Below are 27,504 nucleotides of genomic sequence, written 5' to 3' on the forward strand. Positions count from 1 at the left end.
CCTCACAGGTACACAAACAAGGTCAAGCAATCCAATTAGGAGAAATCAAGACACGACCACTAATAATAATATGAAACCAGAGTCAAATAAAAGCATCGTAGCTACAGCATCCAGAACAACGGGAACAGAAACTCGATCGATCACCACTTTGGGCGGCGAGTTTACTGTCCTTGTTCATCGTTCACTGCCTGAACCACTTTGCATGCTGTTTTTGCCTTGGCTTGGGATGTAGGGGTTGAGCAAACCAACCATCGGATGCCTGCTTCCACGTAGCCCCGCTGGATACTGGAAAAACAGAATCACTTGTGGTTCTGTTATTCCCTAACTGAATGGCAGCCCAACGATGGCTTAGTCCGAATTGTTGATAATTTTTTTTTATTGATATTCAGCTATGTCTGTTTTCACATCAAACAATGGCAGTTACTAACATGGGATATGAGTTTTTTACGTAATTTGTTTATTGAATTGTTTTAAACAAATAGGGAAACTCAATATTTTTTAAAAACATTTTTTTGCTATTTTGTTTTCTAGAGATAAATATGATTTGAAAAGATTCTTTTATTTATTATTCGAGTGTTTATCAGTTTAACAATTTGTTATAAACAAATATTGATCAACGTTTTATTTTTTTTCTGAAGCAGAAAAAAATTATCAAAACAGCTATCTATATATAGGAAAATGCCATAAATTTTTTTATCGTATCGTAGCGTATGATATTAGAAGAACCTTTTCTATGTATAGCTGTTTTTATAATATTTTTCTGCTTCAGAAAAAAAATATAACGTTGGTCAATATTTGTTTATAACAAATCGTTAAACTAATAAACAAATAAATAATAAATGGAATTATTTTTTGCCAAACTATTTAAAATTGTGAATTATGATTTTCAAAAGCAAAATTATTTCTCAACTAATTATTTAAACAATCGAAATATAATAAAAAAATCGATTTTAGACAATTGAAAATTGAAATTAAGAAAAAACTATTTTTTGAAAAACATAATTATCTGAATTGAAGGGGTTATATTTTTAGGAGTGATTAATTCATGTGAATGATTTCTGATTTTTATTCCACAACGAATGTTTGAAATACAAACTGAGTAGAGAAAAGTTTCTTCTGTATAATTCAGTGTTCCTATAGAAGTATTTGTTTCGAAAGAATTTTTTTCTTTCGTGTAATTCAATGTTTATATGAAAGTAGCTGTTTCAGGAGGACTTTCTTTCAGTTTGTGTCTGAAAGTTACTTCTTTGTATGATCTACACATCCATGTATAGAGTTACTGATTGATTACAAATTGATTACTTCCTTCGTTTCTTTGGAAGATTCCCTCATCCTTTTTTTTGTATGAAGATGGAGTAGTAGAAAGCCAAAAACTTTTTTTTCCATAATTATCTCTAGACAACAAAATAGCAAAAAAATTTTTTTTTAAAATATTAAATTTCTCTATTTGTTCAAAACAATTGAATGAACAAATCACGTGAAAAATTCATACCCAATGTTGATAACTGCCATTGTTTGATGTGAAAATAGACATGGCTGAATATAAATTGAAAAAAAATGTTTATCAACAATTTTTAGATATTTCATTTTGCAATAGTTGTTAAAAATCATAATTGACAAATTAATAAATTTTCATGAACTTTTATCGTAGTATCGTATGAAGTATATATATCGAAAGGGCTCCACGAAGTTTCAAATGTATAGGCCAACGGAGATTGAAAAGTTTAAAATTTATAGGCCAACGGAGATTGAGAAAAAAATTTGTTAGTTAACAATTGAATAACTTTTTGAAAAATGGTGATGAAACTTTTTTTTCTACGCGACTCGATTCATTCAGAAGATACTAGATTTTTCTTCAAATTTTCAAAATGACATTTTATGTTACAAAAAAATTATTTCTTTTGATAAACTCTCTTTAGCGGCAGCGCGCGCATGCCGTAACAGCCGCGCGGAACCCTATTTTCAACGTCAAATTTAAATTATAAATAATTTAACGAGCTTTTTTCAAAATTGCATGAATATTTGAATTCTTTGAGCCAATAACGAAAAACTAAATACCATTTTTTCAAAGCTTATTTTGTTAATAACCATTGCAATTGTTTACCTGCACCAAAATCCTTCAAATAAATTTTTTAGAGGAGATTCAGAATCGAATGAGGTATTGCTCATAATTTTAGGAAATTTATCTCTATTTTTCATGTTTTTGAACTTGTTGATCAGACTATATTGCCATCAAGGTGTTCAATGTTTGTTTGGCAAAACCTTAAGCGATACCAATGACAGTTCTGTTACAATGTAGCTGCTTGCAATACCTTCCTTGGCACCCTACTTAATCCTGTGTGGAAATCTTATTTATTGCTTTGAAACATTTCAATTCTTATGGGCTACAGAACAGTTTTTTTTTATTAATCTTTTGTTTCCCCTAAGTTTCTGCTGTCAAAAAACTCTGTTGATATATCAAAAAACATTTTGAAGGTGAAATTTTTACCTTCGAAGAATTCTGAAAGACATTTTTTGAATCAAACAGCAATGAGCATGCATTCCTTTCTATATGCCACAATGTTGTTGTATACATGACGTTTATATGTAATTTCAAAGCAGTATTTTATTATTATTCTTTCAACATTCGCACCCTTTCCTCCGAAATTTCACGCGAATGACTAATCACATCCGGAATTATTGTGATTAAGCTATTTTGCGGAATCAATTGCGACATGCAATCAGGCATTCACAATATATCAGGTCCAAATAACTTCATAGATCGTCATCAACACGAAACAAAATAAAGCCCAGCGAATTAGCATATTTCCTAGATTGCGAATGAAATTTCACCTCAACCTATATTTGTGGTCCGCATAAATCAGAGTCGGGTCAAAGTCGACAAGAAACTTCATTTAATCGCGATGTTTTCGGAATAACTCTTGAAATGGCGAAGGGCTCGAAGTTAACAATTTCGAGTTTGGTGAATATAGTGAATTGAGATTATCTGAGCGAAAAGTAGATATCATAGACTCCATTAATCATAACGTCAGTTACAGGACATTGTCATATTTGGGTGAACCAACCAATGGATAATAGTCTGAGTAAATTCATTAAAAGCAATAAGACAAAACTTCGGTGTCGGATTGATCAGGAGTATATAAACTGACTTGTGGCTTTTGCCCAAAACTGAAAGTTGGCCAAATAGGGAGACCATTTTCCCACAGAATTGGAGAACATAGAAGTAGTTTCTTAAATAAAAAGACCTATTCCACATTTGCAAACCATCTTTCAGCAGAGGGACATGAGTTCAATCATGAATACGACGTGTTACAGATATCTAGTATGGTTCAATAGCTTTTGAAACGTCACCAAGCTCCACTTTGAATGAAGGAGTATAACCTTTGTCTTATCATACTTTCAATTTCTCCACGATGATTTTTACTTCTCTCTTGTAAAAATATTCAATCGGCTGATTTTCGGCAAATAGATATCTTTGAAATTTTCGATGTAATTGTAAAAAAAAGCAAGTGAGACGATGTCAAATTAGTGACGGGTCGCGTTGAAACTATTTTGTGTGTTCTTTGGTAGTTGGCTGTGAGTTTTTATGCGTGACAGTTCGTCTACAACTATGAAGGACATTATCAAACGAAGGCAGTGTTATGCTTGAGGTCGTCGAAGCAAATGCTACAGAATTGTTTTGGCACGAGAGTAATTGAAACCAGGCAGCCAGATTTCGTTTATGTTGAGTTTCGTTTTCTTTCGGTAGAAATTATTTTTTTGATCTCCAATTTATATCGCATTTCCATATGATTTTCAATAAAGAATCCACCCTAGGTATATTCATAGATATCGATATCGTTTGATAAAACAACCTTTCCAACAATTACCCAGCAACTACACTCCAGGAATGTACCCCTGGTAGTAGGAGAATGGATACTCCAGATGCTCTCTAGTAGAGCAATAAGTACTAATGTAGAAGACAATACAGTGAAAGGACTGGTCATGAGGGGATGTCCACAGGGATGTTTATATACAATTCTGGACGAAATTACATTTCAGTTCCATTCAGTTTGAGAGATAATCAATTTTTGCTGTTCGAATGAATCATTTTATGTAAAAGCTCTTTCAAGAGGAAGTTTATTCACCTATTCATTTTCATGCTAGTGTTTTCGTAAAAATCACTCCCCGTTTTCACTTTTATTACCCTGACACCCTAAAAACTTCATTACGGCGCGTAAACCAAGTACTCCATCAGCATTCCACAACCCTTGAGAAGTAATCTGTTGCATGCACTCAAAGTCTACGACTTTATTGGAGGGAACATGAAAGACATGCCTTACCGTTTTCCATGGAAACGCGGGCCTTAAATCCTCCGAAATGGTGCGAATAATCCGAGGAAAATCGCAGTTTTAGTCTGGAAGAGTGGCTAACATATCTTAAGAGCTTCAATTTGGAACTCCAGTCGCCACACAGTCGCCTCGTTGACATGGAATTGTTAATTGAGGTCACATCGTTCGATTGATTTTCGAGTATCTGAAGAAAGTCGTAGCTGCAGCTGAAAAAACGGAAAACATGAATATTGGATGTGTCAATCTGCGTGACAAAAAGAGAATAAGAAAAATATCAGAAGTAATATTAATGGGTCAGTAGTAAAGTTGTGATTCTGTCTCTAATGCAGCTAGAGGTTTTCTAGATTATTCGAATTGGAATTCCAACAGATCAACTATTTGAAAAAAGGTTTTTAACTGGTAAGACGACCTTTATAAAAAACGTTTACTAATGTATGTGAACATGTGAACAAGTATGTATGTATCTATGTTTATAAACCCTTTCGCATGGATAATAGATTTGTATCAGTTTATATCAAGCATATTTATATTATTATGGCAAAATATCATATCTCAAAATAACGTTATTACTGAGAATAGAACCAGAAGTTTTGATAAAAAAATTTAAATGTCTTAATTGATGATAGGACCATTGTGAGATTCCATGTTTTAGTGTAAGTATACGTATATCTATGTTTGTGAACAAGTGTGAGTGTGTCTATATAGATAATACATTTTCATTCAATAATGATAATAATAATGATAATGTCTCCTATTTACCAAGATGAAAAAAAAATACACAAAGGAAAATACAATAGGTTTGGTGAAATCCCGGAGCGGAATTCAGGAGACAACCGTGTGCAACATTCAACTCCTTGATAGTATACAAAACTTAAAGTATTTATAATGTACATATAATGTACAAAAAATTATAGTGCCTATGTGGTAAGAGGGAGAGAGAAAAAAAAATAAAAGGAATAAAAGAGGGATAATTCATGAGGCTTACAGAATAAGTTGAATTTTTGCATTTTATGCGAGACTTTACTTGCACGATATATGTTCTTCACACAGCCAGTTACGAGCTTGTAGCATGAAAAGTGGCAGTTTAAATTTTTTTTTGGTATGTGGGAAGACTATTGTCATGAGTGTAGATAGAGAAACTGAACGATCTCTCAAACAGTGCTGCGCTGTGGTGGGGGGCTTTATTGTATTTTCATGTAGGATGTTCACTTCATGTTCATCTCCATGTTTATCGTAAATTATATTATTCAATTCCAACAGTGTGAATTCAGAATATTTATATTATAATGATAAAAAAAATATTTTTTCTTAGAATTGAGCTATTAATATATTCATTACATTTCTTGGCATATTATGTGAACCACTGACAAGCGTCAACTTCACTGGAACATCTTTGTGCTTATTAGCTACTTGTAGTCAATTATTATTATAACCTAACCTAACCTAACCTAACCTAACCTGTACCTCATGTCTACCCATTGACTACCTAATAATTTGTCCATATGTATATTCCTTTTTTGTTGTTATTCGAAGTCTGATCTAGAATATAGATGATATTATCAGGTTTATAATGTATTTCTTTTTCTATTTGTTTTTGTTTTATATTTGTTGCCAATACTGTTAGAGTTATATGAAGATAATGTACCGTAAGAGTGTTTATCTCAAATAATTTTAAATAGTCGGCGATAGCATATATCCACCTCTAATGTAGTAGCCACAGCAAACGTTAGTCGCTGTCATTTCCTGTATTGTCCGTTTTTCTTTTGTGAACTTCTCATGTGTGAGAGGGAAAGTCAAAAGACGATACACTAGTAATTCAAAAGACAAAGTCGAGAATTCGGAAAAGTCTGGAATTCACAAAATTAAATGTATGGACTGCGATGCAAAGTATTATGAACAAACAATATCTATTGACATTAGATATAAGGAACATGAAGCATTTTGCAACAAAACCATAATAATATTATGAATAACGATGGTGGACCAATACCTAATAGTATACTATATAGCTTGTTGAGATAATATTTTAATTATTAGATCCACCTGACTATTACATAAGGACACTTTGTAAAATTAATTTAAGACTAGTCGATAAGGCAATATTGTGAAATTGATTTGAGACACGTAAGACGCAGGTGCCTAGAATAGGTATTTATGGTATAATAATAATAATAATAATAATATTTTATTGGTTCTTCTGGATCATAACTCAATGATATAGAACAAGTCAGTGTAATATGATATAAATAAATTTATAAAAAAGAAAAAATTATGTACATATAGGATATGAACAGTTATGTAAAATTATATATTAAAACTTATAACTAGGTAAAATTATAATATATTAACAACCCTAGATGACAATCTCAATTCTTCAGTTATATTGATAAGTCATTTATAAACTCTTCAATGGAGTAGTAGGCTTTATCAATCAGAAAGTTTTTTAGGAACGGTTTAAATTTTCTTAGTGACATTTTTCTAACATGATTTGGCAATTTGTTAAATAGCCTGACACCCATGAAAATTGGACTTGATTCTGATCTAGCCAGTCTATGATTTGGTATTTCTAACAATGTTGAATTTCTTGTGCCGTAATTATTTTTGTTTAAGAAGGTAAAAGGTCGCTGATCCGATTTTACAAAAATTAACAGCTGGTACATATAAATGCATGGGAGAGTTAATATTCTTAAAACTTTGAATAGATATCTGCAGCTAGTACGTCTATTTACACTCTGAATGTTTCTGACAGCTCTCTTCTGTAAAATAAATACCCTTTGTGCCTCACGTGATAGGCCCCAAGCTACTATACTATATGAGATTGTTGAGTGTAATTGGGCATGATAGTACATGAGTACCACCGACTTATCTATAATTTTACTGAGTTGATAGATACGGTAACACATAGGCGTTATTTTTTTACATATTTCATTAATATGTTGATTCCATTTACAATCTTCAGTGAGAGTAAGCCCTAGAAATTTTATTGAATTCACCTGTTTCATTAAACCGTGCTGTGATTTTAACAGTAAACTGTGATCATGACCATTTGGGGCATAACTAAATCTTAGGAAGGATTATTTTTTATCATTGCAGATTAATTTATTGCTAGAAAACCAGTCCTGGGCTTTTAAAATTTCCCTGTGAGCCAAGTCTACTGTGGATGTAAATAAGGATGTTAATGAGGATAACATTGTAAGTATGTTTAGTTTGATCTTCCTCTCGAAGATGATCACAATACGTGTCGAAGTTTTAAAATAAAGGTTTGGTGTTGGAAAAAAACTCCGGTAATATTCATTACTACACCAAAAACAATCCTTTTCCATTTTCAAAACGTGGAATTCACTGAAACTTTCGTTCCAAACTATAATTTTTTTGATACACCCCAAAAAAAATTAAATATCCGGATGGCACATACATACTGAATAGTTTGTGAGAATCCATTTCAGTTAAGGTTCATATTTTCGTTTTCAACCTTCCTTTTTAGTGATAGCAATCTATTTCCACAAAGCTATGTGGAATACACTTGTTATCTGCTGAAATAATTTATGTGGATTCTTTGAGTTTTTTAATTTTCTCATGAGTTTGTTTGGTGAGAATTTTTGAATTCATTATATGGCGTAATCACCAGATGTTCATTCATTCTCACATCTAGGGGTCTTGAAGTTCCACCTATATGACTTTTTCTACAGAAACAAGGTATATTTCAAATACAATTTTTCGTTCTTTCAACCGTATTCCAAACATTAGGTTTCATATGTATTGAAATTGATGACTCGGTACTAGGACAAGTTTGTTTTGAAGTTATATATGAACTAGTTGTTTTCAGGTAGGCATTTACGTTGTCGTCGGTTCTTCGTATCTAGTGTATCTCATTTTCTTCACTAACTTGTTCACTCAATATCATGTAAAAAAATGTTTGTAGAACATCGAACTAAAAAGTTCAAATTTTTAAAAAAATAAGCTTAAAACAATAGCGAATGCATATTACTAGTATTATTGCCATGCTTTTCTCACAATAATACTAGTATTTTTCGTTCGTTATTATTTTAAGCTTATTTAAAAAAAAAATATTTTTAACTTTTCAGTTCGATGTTTTTGAAAGTGTGTTTTTTAGTTTTTAAACTATATTCATTTTATCTACACTTTGGGATCAATCAGCCGTATATTGTTTAGAAAAATGACCATTGATATTTAACGATTCGGAGAGGAAGCATGAAAATCAGCTACCAAGCCCAAGGCAGCAGGCGGGCAAAGGAGGGTTCATTAACAGGCAGCAGGCGCGCCTGTTAATGGAAAAAATTATTTTTCAAAATCAAGAAATACATGTATAGTGAGTTCGATTTATATCAAGGAAGTTACGTACAGCGCCATCTGCCTGCGAAAAGATCAAGCAATATTTTCGATATATCAAGGAGGTTGCTCACAGCGCCATCTGCCTACGAATAGATCAAGCGCAATAATGTCGATAATGTCGAGCTTGAGAGTTACAAACAAACAAACATACATACATACATACAGGTGAAGGTAATAAAAACATGTTGAAAATGATAATACTTCTCGATATAATGAGGCTTGTATATCTATTCGTGCAATAAACAAATGAATAAATAAACATCAACCGTCCATCATTCTGAGTAATACATGAAGGGAATTTGTGTATCTACAGTGTAATGAAACTTCAAAATGAGTATGATGAATACCCAACTCATTTTGCCTCCCCTCATTTTCCGGCACTTAGATAATGGCTCATGTGAAAATCGTTATCATTTCAGATATCACGATATAAAGGCAGCATCTGAACTAGTTTCAGGCAACTTCGGTCAAAACGATCGAACACTGCACTCTAAAATTCTTTCTGGCAGATATTAGGCCCATCTTTCATAACGAGAACGCTTCGAGAGACTTTCATATAAAAAAGGATATGTAGATTTCACGAAAGCTAGACACGTAGTCATAAAAGTTTTATGTAAGTTATTTTAGTGCCAGTGACAAAAAACTTTTATTGAGACATCGAGCTACATCCTTCGTGTTAAGTGAGAATATGTGATAAGATATTCAGAGGGTTTCAACTAGTTATTTAGTTATTCTTTCAATTTTCTTTTCTGAATTCAAGAAAGTTTTAAATATTTTAATTCCGTTCATATGACACTGATGAATACCAAATGTCTTGAATATGAAAGGTTTCGTATCATACAACAAAGAACCAACCAGGGAGATACAAAATTGCAAGCCAACTAGAAACCATATAGGTAGAGAGTGTTTAGACAATTATTACACATGAATACATTTATCAGCCTAACCTGAACTCATATAAGGAGATTTAATTTGTTGGTTAGTTCATAACTGTTTACCTTTCTTCATATATCTTAAAACTACCCTATGCTTTTTTCGATTTCACTACACCGCTTGTACACGCAGCTTTTTCGTAATTCAACTAATTCAACTTTGAGATCCTAATGTTGGTCAATTTGAAAAAACTGCTTATATGTTAGGTTAGGTTAGGTTAGGTCCAAAGTTAGTGAGTCTATTCGAACCTCCACCACAACCCGCAAGGGTTTATTGTGTCTTACACCTATTCACATTCAACCCCAAATAAACCCAACTTCTTAACGAAGCCGATTGGTTTGTATGGTGAGTGGTCTTTCAGGTCAGATGGTAAAAGTACGGCTCTGCCGAACTCTAAAAACCTGCTTCGGTCCCCATCGGGGCAGGCATAACGTATGTGCTCTGCTGTTTCATCATTTTCCAAACAGAGGCGACACAAACTGTCTTTCGACAGTCCGAGTCTCTGCATATGAGGACTCATATGACAGTGACCTGTAAGAAGGCCTGTTAGATATCGTGGTTCATCCCTACTGTATTTCAACAACTGTTTGGTATCAACCTTCGAAAGGTGAGTGAGGCATACTTGGAATATTCTGGTAAAAGTTCATAAATCTTCTTGCCATCCAGGTGTTCAATCTTTGTGATGCTAATGACAGGTTCTGGTCCGACGAAGCTACTTGCAACACTCCCTCTTGCAAAAGAGTCAGCAACCTCATTGCCTTCCAGGCCAGTATGGCCAGGAATCCAGACCAGAGACAATCTGTTAAGTTATTCTATTGAGTAGAGTCGTTTTTGACAATTTGCTACCAATTTAGATGTTGCTCAGTAGGAGCCAACAGCTTCCAACGCCGCTTATTGACTTGTGTATGAGGTTGGATTCTTTCACAGAGATCGATATCGTAAATTTCCGCTTGAAATACAGTCGCATAGGTTCCTAGGTAGGTTGATATCTCTGTCCTGAGTCTGCGACTGAAAACACCTGCATCGGAATCGAAAGGTGTTTTTGATCCATCTGTGAACCAACAACTATCCGCTCTTAATATTTCCTTCTCTTGGAGGGGAAAGTCAGGGAGGCATAAAGTCAGAGGTCATTTCCAGAATGCTGTGACTTCCAGTGTCAACCAACAGCCTCTTGCACTCTCCTATGAATTGATTTGTGCAATTGGCAATGCGCACTACATCTAGCCTCTCTCTCCAGAAAAATGTGAAGAGGAGGTAGATCTAGAAGGATCTCCATGGCCGCTGACTATGTGGTACTGATGGCACCACTGATGGCCAGACAAGCCTATCTCTGTAGGCCAGAGAGCTTCGCCTGGATCGTTTCCTGTGAAGCTTTCGGCCACCAGACAATTGCACCATAAGTGATCATTGGTCTGACAATCAATACATGATTCCAATGGATTTTTTTGGGATCTAAACCTCAAGTTTTATCACAAATCTTTCGACATGTCTGTGAGGCTTTGTGTAAAACTTTTTCTAAGCGAGTGATCCAGGTGAATTTTTATCAAGGAGAATGCCAAGATATTTCACTTCCGTTCCAAAGGGAATGACATCACCATTGAGGGAAAGTGGCGTTGGATCGTCCAATTTTCTCCTCCTGATGAAGGGGATTATTACAGTTTTGCTGGGGTTAACATACATCTGGTTCCTCAGGCACCAACTGTGAACAACCTCCTTCGTGCTTCGGAGGATATTACAAGCAACCCTTCCCGATGTGGGCCTTGCTAAAATAACAAGATCATCTGCATAAGCTTGCAGGCCTACTTTTTTTCTGTCGAGAGCATCAATCAGACTATCCATCAGGAGCGACCACAGAAGGGAAAATGGTACCCCACCTTGAGGGCTGCCTCTGATAACCCTGAACCTAATGGCTCCGCCTAGAAGAGTCGTAGTTGCAGTTCTATTTATCAGCATGGCATAGATCCAGCCAGTTATGGTTGATTATATACCTTTCCTAGCCAGAGATGATCCTATATATATATATTCAAAATAATCTTCTTTGATCGGCATTTTTAAACATCGTTTTCACTTATTGAAAATGTATTTCAATTATTCAAAGTTTACCACAGAAATTATATCTGATGCCTCGAAACTTTTGAATCCAATAGACTTCGTAAAATCAGGAACATCTCTTATCTGAATATATAACTATAACATATCCTTCTATGTCTGACAGAAATGATTTTATCCAGGAAATGAGCTTTGGAAATATCAGTATTTGCTTTGAGTTTTTCCATACAAACCATCTGTTTGTATTGTTCGAAGTCTCACGCGATGAATGAACATATATTGACGCAGCTCTTTGTTTTTCACAGTTATAATATTTTCTTAGATGTACCGGAAAAATAAAACAGAATTCGATGTATTTATCCTTTCATTTAAACGTGTTACTATAATTCAATTTTGCTAGTGGAATGATAATACGGCGATCAGAACGCCAAAAGTTGTTTTGACACAGTCGTCCATCATAAGGAAATAATTCGTTGAATAACTAATGTTGATCATTTTGGAAATTCCACTAACCTACGAAGATTATTCAGCTTTGGAGGAAAAGAATGGAAACTGAAAATTCTTTCATTCATTCCAATGTTTCAAATTATAATCACGCAGATCTACGAATTTCATAATAGTTGAACCTCACCATGTGAGAATATAAACGTTCTACTCTTATACTGAATGGAATCAAATTCCGAGTCGATTCTCACACATCAAACTTCCGTTTCAGAGGTCTAATCTCACCTCCATCTCATAGAAGTATATTATATCAAAGACAGACGATGCTTGTGAGTAGTCGAATTTTAACTCTGGCGTCACAAAACACTTGCAGCGTGTTACTACCCGGCGAGTAGACAGACTGAGACCTTAGTTCAGTCACACCTTTCTGAAAATGGCTTCAAAGTGGGAGCCAAAACGTTGAACAACTAAAATACCAGACGCGGTTACACACGCACTTCTGAAGTATACTAAACCAGGAACAACTCTAAATTGATTTCTGTTCTATACTGCAATAATACACGGTGTAACATAAGTACGTTAAAGTATTCAAATGACATATTCCTGAGACGAATTTAAGGAAAAAAGTGTGTATAAACTTGTGTCCGGAAATGCTTCGTTTTGTAGATACGGGGTGTTGGAATTGAATTTTTTGTTCGCTTTTTGAAAATAACTCTTGCAAAAAATAAGTTATTTGCACGAAATTTGGTACCCGGTGTTTTTTGAAGTGAAAAATTATAATTTGGTATCAATTTTCATGTAACATCTAGAGGGCGCTGCGTACGCTATCATTATTTATTTCAAATTGCCCTAACTTTTTTGACAGCGAACTTTTGGTACTTTTCATGAGAGAACCTAATTTCCACACCATTTTCAAGTAAAAAAGGTACAACTCCTCAACAACGCTGGAGGTGATCGTTTTCGAGATATTTACAATTTTCTATATCGATGCATATTACTTAGCTCCTAGGGCACTAAGTGAAGTTGCTGAGGACATTACAAAAACTAAGTATGTAGTGGATCTCGTCAAAATGAACAACTTTTTCCTATAAAATGTTTAACGAACAATGATTTGTTTTCGAAATACAGCTTGTTGAAATTTTTCAAAACATGGTAGGTTATTGTCATAAGTTTTTTGCAATTTCGGTTATTTCCATCAAACTTTATACGCAGTATACCCGTACAGACTTCTTCTAAACTGAGCATTATCGAACTGCTTATTAAATCCAAATTAAAAAAAATTGTCAGGTTCAATTATTCAACTAGAAAGTGCTATATTTCGGAGTTTGTAAAAAAACAATTCGGGGAAGTACTATGTTATTTATTAGGAAAATAAACATATAAAAATTGAACGAAACAACTATTACAACAACTGTTCAAAGTGACGACCCCCAACAGTAATACAAGCTTCTGTTCTCACCATCAAAGAATTCCACACCTGTTGAAAAATGCCCGGAGTGTTTCTTATCGTTTCGCAGCAAGCTCTAATGCGATCCCTCAACATATCTTCATTTTCAATGGAGCTGGCATGAACTAGTGTTTTTGGGTATCCCCAAAAGAAAAAAATCGACGGGATTGAGGTCCGGTAACCTCGGCGGCCAATGCTCAGTGCCTTCTCTTCCTATTCATCATTGGGGATATGCTACGTCTAAAAAATTTTTTGCTATCACACTGAAATGAGCAGGATTTTCATCGTGCATGAACCTAGAGTGATTTCGGAGAACAATGGGAACATCTTCCATAAGTTGGGGAAGCTCGTGTTCCAAAAATGTAGGTGAGCATCTCCATTCAAACGTTAGGGGCGAAAATCGGGCCCAATTAAATAATCCCCAATTATGCCTACCCATACATTAAAAGAGAATCTGTCTTGGAAATGAGTTTGCGTTATCGCATGTGGGTTATCTTCCGCAAAGATGTGGTTGTTAAGGAAGATCATGATACCATTTCTTGAAAAATTAGCCTCATCTGTGAAGAGGATTTTCGATAAAATTTGCGGATGTTGTTCGATTTTTCTTTCAAGCCATTGAGCAAATTCGATACGTGGTTGGAAATCACGTAGCGTAAGTGCCTGGACACGCTGAATATGATAAGGATACAATCGCTGTCCCTTTGAAATTCTGTAAACTGTTAGGTGACTTACATTCAACTAACTAAGTTTGACTGATTTTTCTTGTTTTTGTCTCTGATGTTTACTAATTTCTTTGAGAACCGACTCCTTCGCAACTGTCGCTGCACAAGGAGTCACGCAAGGAGACGCATCCTGATAGATGCGTCTGGGCTCGCTTGAATTTCCGTCAGCCAAGCCGTATGCAAAAACCATATCAGCTATTTCAGCATTCGTAAAGTCGAACATGGTACCAAAAAATCACTTTATAAACTCCGAACTGTGAAGTTGTCAATCAATAGTTAAAAATGTGACAGCGAACTTCTATTTTGATAAACAAACCTTCATAGCCTACTCGATTTGATTAACATAATTTGCAAGCGAAGAGTGACAAAAATTATTGGAATCAAATTTGGCTATAAAGTGATATGCATCGCTTTGGAATTAATAATGACAGCGTACGTAGCGACAGCGATTCACATTGGATTTGAATCGCTGGAGATTGAACACTAAAAATTTTCTTCATTTGGAACCTATTTCCTATGACATTCTACGAAGAGATGTTTCTGAAGCCACAATTGCCAAAACGTCATTGATTTTCTGTTGCAACTTTTTCACCGTAATACGACACCCTTCCGTCTTACGAAAGTCGTAAATAGTCCATCTGATATTGGAATACTCAGACTCGGGAATATCAGTTACTGGTGCTCTTCTAGGCCGCTTCTTTGTTGGGGTGGAAAATTTTACTCAGGAATTGCAGAAACTAATTGTTTTCCTTCTTCAACCGCTCTTCCAATGGATCTTATTGAAATATCTATTACAAAATACAGATTTTCGTTGATAGACTTATTTTTTAAATGTATTTGATGTTTCCTGTAGCGAGAGATGTTTTACTTTTACATGTGATAACGTATTCGACTCACATTCAACACTTTGGAAATAATTCACGTGCCCGGCTCTTGATGACTGGTTTTTTGTTAGACGATGACATTTTTTTTAGAAACAACATGAATTATTCAGACAATGCCAATCGCCAACAACATTGGAGGACATGTAATGATACACCCCTTCACAGAGCATTATTTGTTTGTCTTGCGGAAGCTCTTGTGGGGGTTACATTGAAAATGAGTTCGTATGCATGGTGGGCGAGAATGCCATCACGTTTGGCGCTTGCTGTATACATCTGGATACTTCAGTTTACTCTTTACTTGTATTCTTCGGATACTTGTAGAGAATATTTCGAGTGAGCCAACTCATTTTTGTGATGTTTTTCCTCTTGGACCTCTTTCTGTACTCACTTGCTTTTCGTAGGTGTGATTAAACTGTTCATAGTTTTGCGAATATATTGTTCAAACAAGTTTGAAAACCAAGCCTGATATTTATGAGAATAGATAGTGGTTCTTTTAAAAAATCAGTTCATTAAGTCCGATTGGTACAAAAATGACTTTCACGAAGTAAGTCAATTCACCAGTGTGAAAAGAGTAGTTATTATCAGCACTTTCCGGTTTACATTTCCATCGCTTTCGAAGTAATTCGATGCTGACTCTTCCGTTATATCAAAAAAATAGAAATCATTCATGAAAACACTACTGCCGAGAAACTGACTGCTACTTACGATGGTTCATCCTCCAACACCAGTTCCTCAAAATCTAGTATTATTCTGTATCCAGGAGAAGCACTGATTTCTATATCACAGTTGGCGTTGTCGGGATAGTGTCGAGGGAATCCAGGACTCGATACGAAAGCTTTCGGCTGGTCTCTAGAGAGACTTATCGATCTGTTACAGTTGACAATCCAGCTAGGTTCCAGAGGTTCTGAAATAGACAATTATAAAATCAACTAATGAAAAAGTGACAAGAAATCCTCTCAATACAGTTGGTTTATCTGGTTTTTTACTATGTTGGAATATTACAAAATAGCGACACCTGTTTCGTCTCAAGCAGGACTGATGAAGTACCCCCAAAACTTCACCCTTTTTCAATTCTACAAACAGTAGCTATCATCTACGTTAAAATCATTCAGGTATTTCTAGGTTACATATAACTACCTAAAAGAAGCGAACATGATCCCGAATTCGCTGAAATAAAAGAGAAAATAGAGACAGACCAATGAACTATTGAGTATTTTAGAATGATTATTCTGAGGGGATTAGGCATGATTCAGCAAAGGACAGTTATTCAAAGCATTGAATGAGTAGGGTAACAATAATACAACACAAACTAACATCAAATGCTAACAGCTGTTTCGACAAACTTTGCCATCTCCTGAGCATGTTATTTGCCCTGAGATAGAATATTTTCCACACGGTTACTGTGTGCAGAAGCTAGAGTCTTGTCCATCCACCCCCACTCATTTGTGAGTGGGCCTTTGACCTCCTGCGGTTGAAAGTCAGCCTTTAGGTGCTTTCACTTACGTGATCTGTTGATTTTTGTCGTGATTTTATTGTATGTAATGTTTGCATGGGGGTTTCACATGCAAATATGGGGGAATCCCATGGGGAGACAAGTGACTTTCGGTCGCGAACTAAGTATGTGTGTCTGTAAGAAAGTGTTTGTTAATAATCTATTTATAAAGTTTTTATACTAACCGGAGCCGCCTGACAGCGACTCTCGGAGGTGGTGGTTAGTTCTGCTTCGTGGGCCTCATGTGTTTACCCCTTTCGCGAAATCTTGTGTCGTCCCTGTAGGGCGCTTCCTGTGGGTCAAGAAGCACTGGCGTATGTTCGTATTTTTTCGAATACGTTATTGGCGCGGCGTGCTCTCTCATATATGCGTCTATGTAGTGGATGTTGAGGTCCAGGTTCCGGTAAATGAATCTGTTAGGCATGTATCTTGGAACGTTCTATACGGCAGCTAGTACGCATGCGTCATGAACGTCTGGATACTGCGTCTGTATGTCGCTGCGCACTGGTCACAGGCAGTGGAGGCATACAGAATATTTGATAGTTGTACGGTGTTGATGAGAAGCAGTTTCACATGGAGACCTATGTTACTACTGCGGCCTATGATTGGGTATAGGTTTTGTCGTGCAGTTTTCGCCAGACCGAGTCTCTGTCGTGACTCCCAGGTATCTTGCGTCGTTGGTCCATGGAATATCTTGTCCGTTGAAGATGACGTTTCCTTCCGGGTGTACCAGGCTCCGAGTAAACAGTATCGCCTGACTCTTATCAGAGTTTTTACTGATTTTCCAAAGGTTGGCCCATTTCTCTAATCTGTCCGCTTGCTGTTGCCAGTATATGGTGGCCAGTAGGGCTATGTCGTACGCGTAGAGTGCCAACTTGTTGAAGTTGTTATCTGGCTTGTGCACGTCTACTGTATATACCTTGAAGAGGTGTGGAAAAGAACTGCACCTTGTGGGACTCCTGCTTCCAGAAGTCACATGGTAGAGAGTTCATGTCCTACTCTGCAACGGCATCGTCGGTCTGCTAGAAAATATTCAATGAGTCTCACCATTTGTTTCGAGTAGCCAAAATTGCTTATTTTGGCTAGAAGACCGTCATGCCAAACTCTGTCGAACGCCTTGGAGACGTCTAGGAATATCCCTCCGGTTAACCTATGTATATGATGTCATCTCCTCAAATACTAAAAGTTGCATTGGTAGGTAGAAAGAGGTACAAGGGGCATTTGGGATTAATAATAATAATAATGATAATAATACGTCTTTATTCACCATAAAAATACGAATGGAATAGACAAAAATAAAATATAACAGTATACAGAAACAATAACAGAAACAAAGAGAGAAACTTCCAGTATATGGCGGAGTATCAGCCAAGGCTGTTTTTCAACTCAACCTGGGAGAAACTATAGATGAATAATATGAACACAGGTCGAGTTAACAATATCAAAAAATTTTAGTTATTGCTCTACTCTAGAAAATTCATTTCAGAAATGCCAAGGTCGGGAACGGACAAGAGGCTAATGAGATAAATGAGTCTTCAGTCTTTTTTTAAAGTTCACGATGGTGTATGATCGAAATTCGCAGGGTAGTTGATTATAATATTTGGGTGCATTATACGAGAAGCAGCGGGTGAAGATGACAGATTTGTGTTTGGGGATGACAAGAACTGAACTGTTCCTTGTAGTAAAGCTGTTAATCGTAGATAATGTTTTAAGCTTCTTCAGTAAGTAATCAGGTCGGTTATCAAAACTGTATGTGTGTTGGTGAGAAGGTGTAGAGTTCTAAGTTTCTCAACATTCAAACATCCTGATTCTTGCATTGCTATGGATATATGGTCATATTTCCGAATACCAAACGAGAAACGTAGACATCTATTCTGAATACGCTGCAGTCGGAGAGCATTCCAATTGTTCCAAAGCAGGTCCATAAATACTGTCGCAATAGGAAATTTTTCACATAATCAGAGACTTACATAGTCTAAGTTTTAAGTTTGTGTTGAACAAATCACGATTAGGAAAAAGCTGTCTGAGAACGTTATAAGAAGATTGGTTCAGATAGCTGACATGTTTCGTGAAGCGAAGATCCAGATCAAACCACAATCCTAAATTTTTTATCTCGTCCACGGAGGGAAGTATATCGTTTTCGATGTGAACTTGAAAGGTAGAGTTGGTGAGCTCTCTGTTCTTCTTAGTTCCGAACATCATTATTGCAGATTTGTCTGAATTGAGCTTGAGCTCATGGGCAGTAAAAATGTCAAATATGGCTTGGAGATCGTTATTAATATGCGACAGAGCAGATGTAGACTCACCAGGCGAAAAAAAGAAATATAACTGCGTGTCGTCTGCATAGTGATGTATATTGCATTTTTTACGGACAGATAAGTCACAAATATACAAGCTGAAAAGCAACGGTCCAAGGATAGATCCTTGTGGCACTCCCTTCAATACCGGCAAAGTATCTGAGAAAACTTCATACACAACAACTCTTTGAGTACGATTCTTCAGATAGTTTTCTAAGAGAGACACTGCTTTCCAAGAAAAACCGAAATGGACATGTTTGTCACACAATATCTCATGATCTAGAGTGTCTATAATCTAGAAGTATCAAACAGGTCAACTTTTGTTCATCTGCAGCTTGAAAAATATCGTCAGTAATTGACAGAAGAGCCGTGGTGGTAGTATGCTGAGGTCTGAATCCTGATTGTACATATGTTATAATATGATTTTCATTGACGTACTCATTGATCTGATTTTTTAGAATCGATTCCACTACTTTAGAGAGATACGGTAGAATTGTAATTGGTCTTAGGTCAGAAATGACAGTAGGCGAGTTACACTCAGCCAGAGGGATAACCAATCCATCCTTCCAACATTTTGGAAATTGTCAACTGGTAATGATGAAGTTTATGAAAAAGGTGAAGTGATTTATCAAAAAAGAGTCAATGAGATTGATCAATTTGAGGGATACCCCGTCAGAACCCAAAGCGTTGCTCTCGATGCGTCTTAGGGAACTTCGCACAATCTCACAGGTGACTGAGGTGAAGTGAAGGGAGTTTTCAGTTTCTTCCGAATTAACATATCGATTTAATAAGGACAATTGGTGAGCAGATCTGATTGAGGTGAGGAATTGAAGTGCTGGTTAATGAGATTGACGTTTTTTAATTCATCAGGAATATCTGATTTTTTGTTGTTTCTCAGGAATTTACTAATAACATCATTGAAGAGGCATTAAGATTTATATAATCATTCAGAACAATGTTGTTTCTGTTAGCAAGATGTTTTTTGATATCCATTGATTCCAATATATTTCAGCCTTTTTTGTTGGATATGTAGAATTATTGAGTTTTGTGCGAAATTGTGAGTTTATTCCAGGATAAATATTCGAAGCTCAATTTTCTAGAGAGTATGAAATAAAGAATTGAAAAAATACGATATCTATTGAACGATTTAAATGATTTTGATCACTTTCCGTTACTGAAACTGTTTTCCCCAAATCATACTTTTTGTCCCGGGAATAATTGATACGTAATGATTATCAGGGTATTGACCTGTTTCTGCTTATTTTCACTAGTGAGTTAGGGATTGTACCAGCTCATTTTAGGTAGTTGAATCGAATCCGGAATAAATTTTTGATTGGGTCGAAGGTATTAGCTAGTATTTCCGGAGTATAAAATGTTTATAACTTAGGAGAAATTGATCCGTCCTGTTGTGAAGCGAAACACATGTCATTTATCAAGTAACGGACAGTTCCATTCAATTCTGGAATAACCTCGAAAATGTACATACATTTCAAATTTTTGAATAAATCAGTTCTTCTTGAAGTATTCATTTTCAATTCGATCATTCCATTACTGAATTTGTGTCTCACATACGCACACATACAGACACAGACCTTTCAGATTGATTTTCTGTGAATTCAGAGAAGGTTGAAAGAAGATAAAAAAATACCTGCGATTAGTATGATGCAGTAGGGAAATATGTCAAAAATACGTGGAAGAATATATCATCGTCCATTGGAATTTCGTTTGAATTCAAACCAGGTATATTTTCAGAGGAGATTAATTTTTGGGAATGTTTCAGCTTTCTACTTATCCATCTTCATGCAAATATGTGGTAAACTGGGATTCGATGAAATAAGCGAATTGATGTCATTACGTACTTTTATCGATGACATGAGTAGATTGAATATTACTGGAGTTAGTACATCATAAGCATCATGAGTACTTTGAACTCATTTGTGACATAAAGGTAATTTCATGAATGAATTGAATGGTTCATATTATAATTATATGCAGATCAGTGCTCAAAAGGCAATGAGGCGAGGGGCTTATTCCGAAACATCTATGTTCGCCATTCATGATGACAGTGTTTATTTTGTGATTAATTACTTTCTTAATTTTTTGTAAGTTTTTCAAATTCTTGTGTTTTTTTTTGTCATTCCAGCTATTTCATTCAACAATCTATTTTTTTTGAATTTCATTGATTCGGACTTCCATTGTCTGATATCCCTATTAATTGCAACTTTGCAAAGGTTTTTGAGATTCTGCTAGAGCGAGTTATATATCGGCATGTTAGTTGCAATATAAGTATAAATCAACACGGTTTTATGAAAAATCGTTCAACGGTCACCAATCTTCTGACTGTAACCCAACATATTGCTGAATCTTATGACAATAGGGCCCAAACTGATGTTACTTACACAGACTTTTCTAAGGCCTTCGACAGGCTTGACCATGGCATTCTACTGAACAAACTAGTAGCCTACAGGATCGAAAACAATATGTTCAGCTCAATGGTTTCAAATCTACTGAATATAGTGCTTCTTCCGGTGTTCCACAAGGTGCAAATCTGGGACCGTTGCTCTTCAATATATTCATTAATGATTTTGCAGATGTTATAGATGTGTATTTCCTTTTATATGCCGATGATCTAAAACTATTCTGCCTCGTTGAGAACATAGATGATTGTGTGAACCTCTCAGCAAACTTAGGACGGGTTGTAGAATGGTGTTATCGAAATAACTTGTCACTAAACCCGGATAAATGTAAGATCATGTCCTACAGTTTGAAAACGAATATCTTGATCTTTGATTATTCAATAGAAAACGTTTCCCTGGTGGGACCAGAAACATTTACTGATCTTGGCGTCACATTTGACACTGCACTATTATTTAATAGGCATATCGATAATGTTGTAACCTCCTTCTGTCGTTTGTACGGATTAATTGCGCGTAACAGTAGTGATTTCAAAAAAACCTCGACTATAGAAACTTTATTCTATGCTTTCATAATATCAAAGTTAGAATACGCGTCAGTTATGTGGAGCCCCTTTTATCAATATCACATTGATAGAATAGAAGCAATTCAACGACTATTTTCGAAACTGCCAAGCCTAAAAACCGATGGCATTTATCCTCCAATAGGAACAACCCACTCTGACTTGCTACAAAAGCATAACTTTTGCAGTCTCCAAAAAAAGGCGTGAATATTATAGTGTTGCACTAACCTATAAAATTATCAAAAGCATAGTTGACTGCCCAACATTACTGGAAAAGTTTAATATTTGCATTCCTAGAATCTGTTCCAGACACCCGAGTACTTTCTATATAAAAACATCTCGCACAAATGTTCTGGAGAATTCTCCGATCCATACCACGTTCAAAGTGACAAATTCTGTTAGCGATAATTTAGATATATCCAGTTGTAAATTGTCAAATATAAAATCCCACTCTCTAAAATAATTGTTTTGTCACCTATAATAAATATAAAATGTATAGTCTTTATAATCACTTGTTTGTATTGTTTGTAGTGTTCGTAGACTTTACAGTCACTTGGTTGTGATGTATTTAATATACTCTGTTATTTCCTGCTCTGTAATTGGGCTGTGTCCTGTAGAGTATCGTATTACAAATAAATAAATGAATGAATAAATAAATAAATAAATAAATAAACAAAATAAATGAATAAATGAATGAATAAATAAATGAATAAACAAATAAATAAATGAATAAATAAATAAATAATTTGAAATCCCTGAAAAAACCAATACAATTGAATTGAACTGAAAATTAAAAAGAATCAAGCAAAAAAAATCCTGTGATGAAATTACAGTGAAATAAAATACACGTGACAAATAGAACAATTACACAAATACATTGACAGATTCCATACCAAGTTACTTCACGACGTTTCGATTGTTAGTATCCATAATCATCTTCTGGTGATGAACTAATTCCTCTGCGAGATGACTATTTATGGGTCATTCGAGTACTTTCACTTATCTTTGGACATTTTTCACTTGATTATGGGTTTCCATATGTTGCGTATTTCTACGCTAGCTTGGCTGAATACATTGTTGGACAACATGTATGCGGCTTATTTGATTTTCCTCCTGAACCAGTGTTCCTCCCTGTGTGTGAGTGAAATTTCGTTATACAGATGTTTCCCACTCTCACAGGACAGTATCTGAACCAGGAATCCAACCACCATTAATCGACTAAAAGAGGGATCATCAAGACTTTATTAGACCATGCTTTCGTGCTCTCAATTCGAAGGTCTCGAGAAGGAACTAGATATCATCAAAAATGATCTTCAACGGAATGGCTACTTCAAAGCGATGGTGGAACAGACTTTGGATAGAAGACAGCAAGCATGAGCCTCGTGAGGAAAAGAAGCCGTCACAACCATTGCTTACACTTTCTGACATCAGAAGATTATGGGAAATGATGAGAAAAATTCGGTCCAAGTACAGCATAAGAACTTGCTTCAGATCCGAAAACACTATGTATAGCAGCCTCACGAAAACCAGGCCTCCAAACGCAGACTGCGATTGCAAGAATTGCATTTACTGGATACCCTGTGAGTGCGGAGAAATTAAAAGGTCATTGAAAGTTCGCATTGCTGAGTACACAGCGAGGGGAAACAAGCAAATCAGGAATAGCAGAGCATGTTTGGACCCATCAACATAACATCGAGAGTTTCCAAGCTGAGATCATACTCAGGGACGAACACTGGTTAAAGAGGAAATTCAAAGAAGACTTCATACATGTTGTCCAACAATGTATTCAGCCAAGCTAGCGTAGAGATACGCAACATATATAAACCATAATCATAAACCATAATCAATCGAAAAATGATCAACTCCCGCCAAACAGTCATCTCCCGCGGAACCGGTGAAGCGACAAAAGAAAAGAGGAGAGGAGTGAAAGTACTCGAATGGCCCATAAATAGTCATCTCTCGGAATTAGTCCCCGAAGATGATTGTGGATACTAACAATCGAAACGTCGTGCAATTCATCATGAAACATTGTCTTTCACCTTCAAACAATCTATTCTTCGATTCAAACACATAAATATAATCATTTCTGAAAATGAAGTTGCTATATGACAAATGTAGACAAGTATGGAAACTATCATTTCAATTCATAGTATTGTATTGGCGAATATTTGTGTATTATAAGTTGTGATTATGTTTTTTGAAACCTATAGTCCCTTGAAATTGATGAACAAAAACTGTTTTTACAACCCCCAATAGTAATACATTTGAAGCGGAAAACTTTCATCATAACAAAAATTGAAAATTGATTATCCCTCTCAAATACTCTCTTGAACTTCCCTTAGGAGAGATGGAAAATGGGGAAACGTCCGAAAAAGCGTGAGGCATATCAATTACTAACTTGAGTTCGTTGAGACTTCTAGGAGCGGAATATATATAAGAGAAGTCTCAAGGACACCCTTCAAATCCTTTGTGTGTGAAATATGGGGATGTTTTTCGTGGATTGATTATTATTTCTGATTGATGCATCATCATGACGAGTAAAAATGTTTTGGAGAGTTTTCAGCTCAAAATTATTGAAGCATTTGTTTCACCCAAATGTGTCCTTCATAATTTCAATTTTTAACAAATATACCCGTTTATCGAACATTACCATCTTCATTTTGAAACAATTGTTGAGATTGGAAAAGCTTTTTCGGTAAGTGTATGTTATATCTCAGGCAAAAAACAACGTATTACATAGAGTGTGACCCATTTTTAATGGAAACACCTCCCTAAAATTTGAAGTTGTAAACCGATTCCAATAATTTTTTTTTGAAATGTCAAGTACTAAAAGGTCTACCCTGGGACAAAACTTGAAATGTTTCAGGGCATACTACGATATTTTTTCTTAGTCAAAAATCGGGATTTTTTATTAGCGATTTTTTTTATTGAAAAAATCATTACGCCACTGGATTCAGAGTGCCTCTATACAGGTGTGATCGAAATTTCATGAAAAAATGTTCATTATTAACAAAGTTATGACAACTCAAAAATTCGAAAACTCACACAGCTAACAGTTACAAAAAACACCCTATATCATCAGATATAGCAATGAGGATATTTTTTTCATGATTTCAACAATAAAGTGCCGCCAGATGAAAAAAAACAAATAGCGTAAATATTTTTAAGAAAATAACGGAATTACATTCAAGTTTTCACGCAAATTAACTAAAACTAAGACCTAATATTTCAATTTAAATCTTAGTTGCCATGGAAATGATATTACAGTTTGAAACTTGTGAAAGATTCAACTGTACTATTGTCAACAATATTCATCTTACAGTTCTTCGAATTATTTTGTATCATGGCTGCAAGATTGAGCGTAAGAGAGAAAATTGAAATTGTACGCCTTTCGGGAGATGACGTTAGAAGTGCTAGAGAGGTTTGTAAAGTATTTAATGAGAGACATCCAGATCGTCCTCGTATTAGCGGTACGGTAAATAAAATAAATAAAATATTCAATGAAATTGGTGCAGTATCAAAAATGATGTTGAAAAGTAATCCTGTACAAAGACGAAACAGGGATGATCAAATCATTTTAAGATTATTTCGAAAATAATCCTAATGCCAGTATAAGGCATGCCACTTTAGATTTGAATATTCCACGAGAAACTATTCGGAGATGTCTCAAGGCGAAGAATATTAAACCTTTCAAGCCAAAATTTTCACACACACTCCAAGAAGGCGACGAAGCAAGACGCCTGGAATATTGTTTATGGGCCCAAGGGGAATAATTGAACAATAGAAATTTCCTAAAAAATATTTTTTATACCGACGAAGTCACTTTCACTACAAATGGAGTAGTGTCATCACAGAATTGTCGCTATTGAGCAGCGGATAATCCTAACTGGGTAAACTGTTAAAGCCAGTATTCCCAAAAAATCAACGTCTGGTGTGGGGTATTGAACAAACGAATTATTGGTCCTTTCTTTTTTGAGGAAAACATAAATGCGTAGGGGTTTCTAGAATTTTTAAACACAGAGTTTTGGAAGGCTATTCACGATCTGCCAATCAATGAACGATCAAATTCAATTGTCCAGTTAGATGGGTGTTCAGTTCATTATGGCAGAGCTGTGAGGCAATGGCTTAACGAACATTTTCCAAACCGATGGATAGGCCGTGGTAGTCCGTTTATAGAGTGGCCACGCAGATCTCCAGACCTCACAGTTTTGGACTTTTTTCTCTGGGGACTTCTCACACAAAAGGTTTACAAAAACCGCTCAAGAGATAGAAATGAACTTTGTGCAAGAATTCAACAGGTATGTGCAGATATTAGCCCTCAAGAACTAAGGAGCGTAATCAGAAACATTCGTAAGCGCTACGACACATGTATCGAAATACGTGGTGGATTAGTAGAGGCTACTAGAATATGAGTTAGAATTAATTGTTGCACTGAATCAAACATTTCAATAATTAGTTATTAGTTACGTTTATTAAAATTTTTTGAATGTAATTCCGTTATTTTCATTAAAAATATTTACGCTATTTGTTTTTTTTTCATCTGGCGGCACTTTATTGTTGAAATCATAAAAAATTATATATTGTGACTGTTAGCTGTGTGAGTTTTCGAATTTTTGAGTTGTCATAACTCTGTTAATAATGAATATTTTTTCATGAAATTTTGGTCACACTTGTTTAGAGGCACTCTGAATCCAGTAGCGTAGTGATTTTTTCAATAAAAAAATCGCTAATAAAAAATCCCGATTTTCGACTAAGAAAAAATATCATAGTATGCCCTGAAACTTCAATAAACATTTCAAGTTTTGTCCCAAGGTAGACGTTTTAGTACTTGATATTTCAAAAAAAAATATTGAAATTGGTTCACAACTTCAAATTTTAGGAGGGTGTTTCCATTAAAAATGGGTCACACTGTATGTGCAGAAAAGTGAAATGAAACTTTCTTTTTTTCAAAAATTTAAAAAAACATAGAAAGTTTCATTTCTCTTTTCTTCATTATGATTTCCTACCACGTAGTAACGGCTATATCCATAAATTTATCACATATATATTCATAAGGTTATTTCAAAATTTCCGTTTGTTATGCTTCAACTCTGAACTGTAAAATTTTAATGAATAATCATTCAATTCAATTTGAATCAGGTTACCAGGTATGTAGGTAGATATAACAATATATCCACTAAAAGTTAATTTACTGTCGGATGTAATACCCAAATTTTGATATTCGAATGTATGTCAAGAATTCCGTTCCCTTTTTTTCGGTTATACAGTCTGACAAAAATTTGCATTTGCAGATATTGATAACGTTGACGAAGCTTGTTGCATTGTTCAGTCATGAAAAATTTATTATGCTTTAAAATATCATTTTATCAGACATTTCATTGCATAATTCATACAAGATATGGTTTATAGCAAGTCAGTTTCAGTTAAATTTATGAGGGATGTCATATCAACTGAAGCAAATATAAACATATCAGAATAGAATTATCTAGCACAGCATGAAAGTCGTTGAATATAAAATTGATTACATAAATGAAGAAGTACAAGTTGAAGTTATGTTTTTGTTCCAATATACTCA

The 27,504-nt window shown here is 35.2% G+C and overlaps 1 protein-coding gene across 1 annotated transcript in view; it reads right to left on the reverse strand.

Annotated features, from left to right (window-relative positions):
• The window catches only part of LOC111513108 (uncharacterized), a 102,851-nt gene that overhangs the window by 64,047 nt on the left and 11,300 nt on the right, over positions 1-27,504 (reverse strand). Inside the window, exons 3-4 of the mRNA XM_074179105.1 lie at positions 15,869-16,067; positions 4,323-4,537 (exon numbers count right to left, since the gene is read on the reverse strand). Of these exons, the coding sequence (XP_074035206.1) occupies positions 4,323-4,537; positions 15,869-16,067 (414 nt within the window). The remainder of the gene's footprint in view (positions 1-4,322; positions 4,538-15,868; positions 16,068-27,504) is intronic.

This window comes from Leptinotarsa decemlineata, unplaced genomic scaffold (genome assembly GCF_025532065.1).
Source record: "Leptinotarsa decemlineata unplaced genomic scaffold, Ldec_3_MD MMD2_tig00004307_RagTag_RagTag, whole genome shotgun sequence".
Classification (NCBI taxonomy): domain Eukaryota; kingdom Metazoa; phylum Arthropoda; class Insecta; order Coleoptera; family Chrysomelidae; genus Leptinotarsa; species Leptinotarsa decemlineata.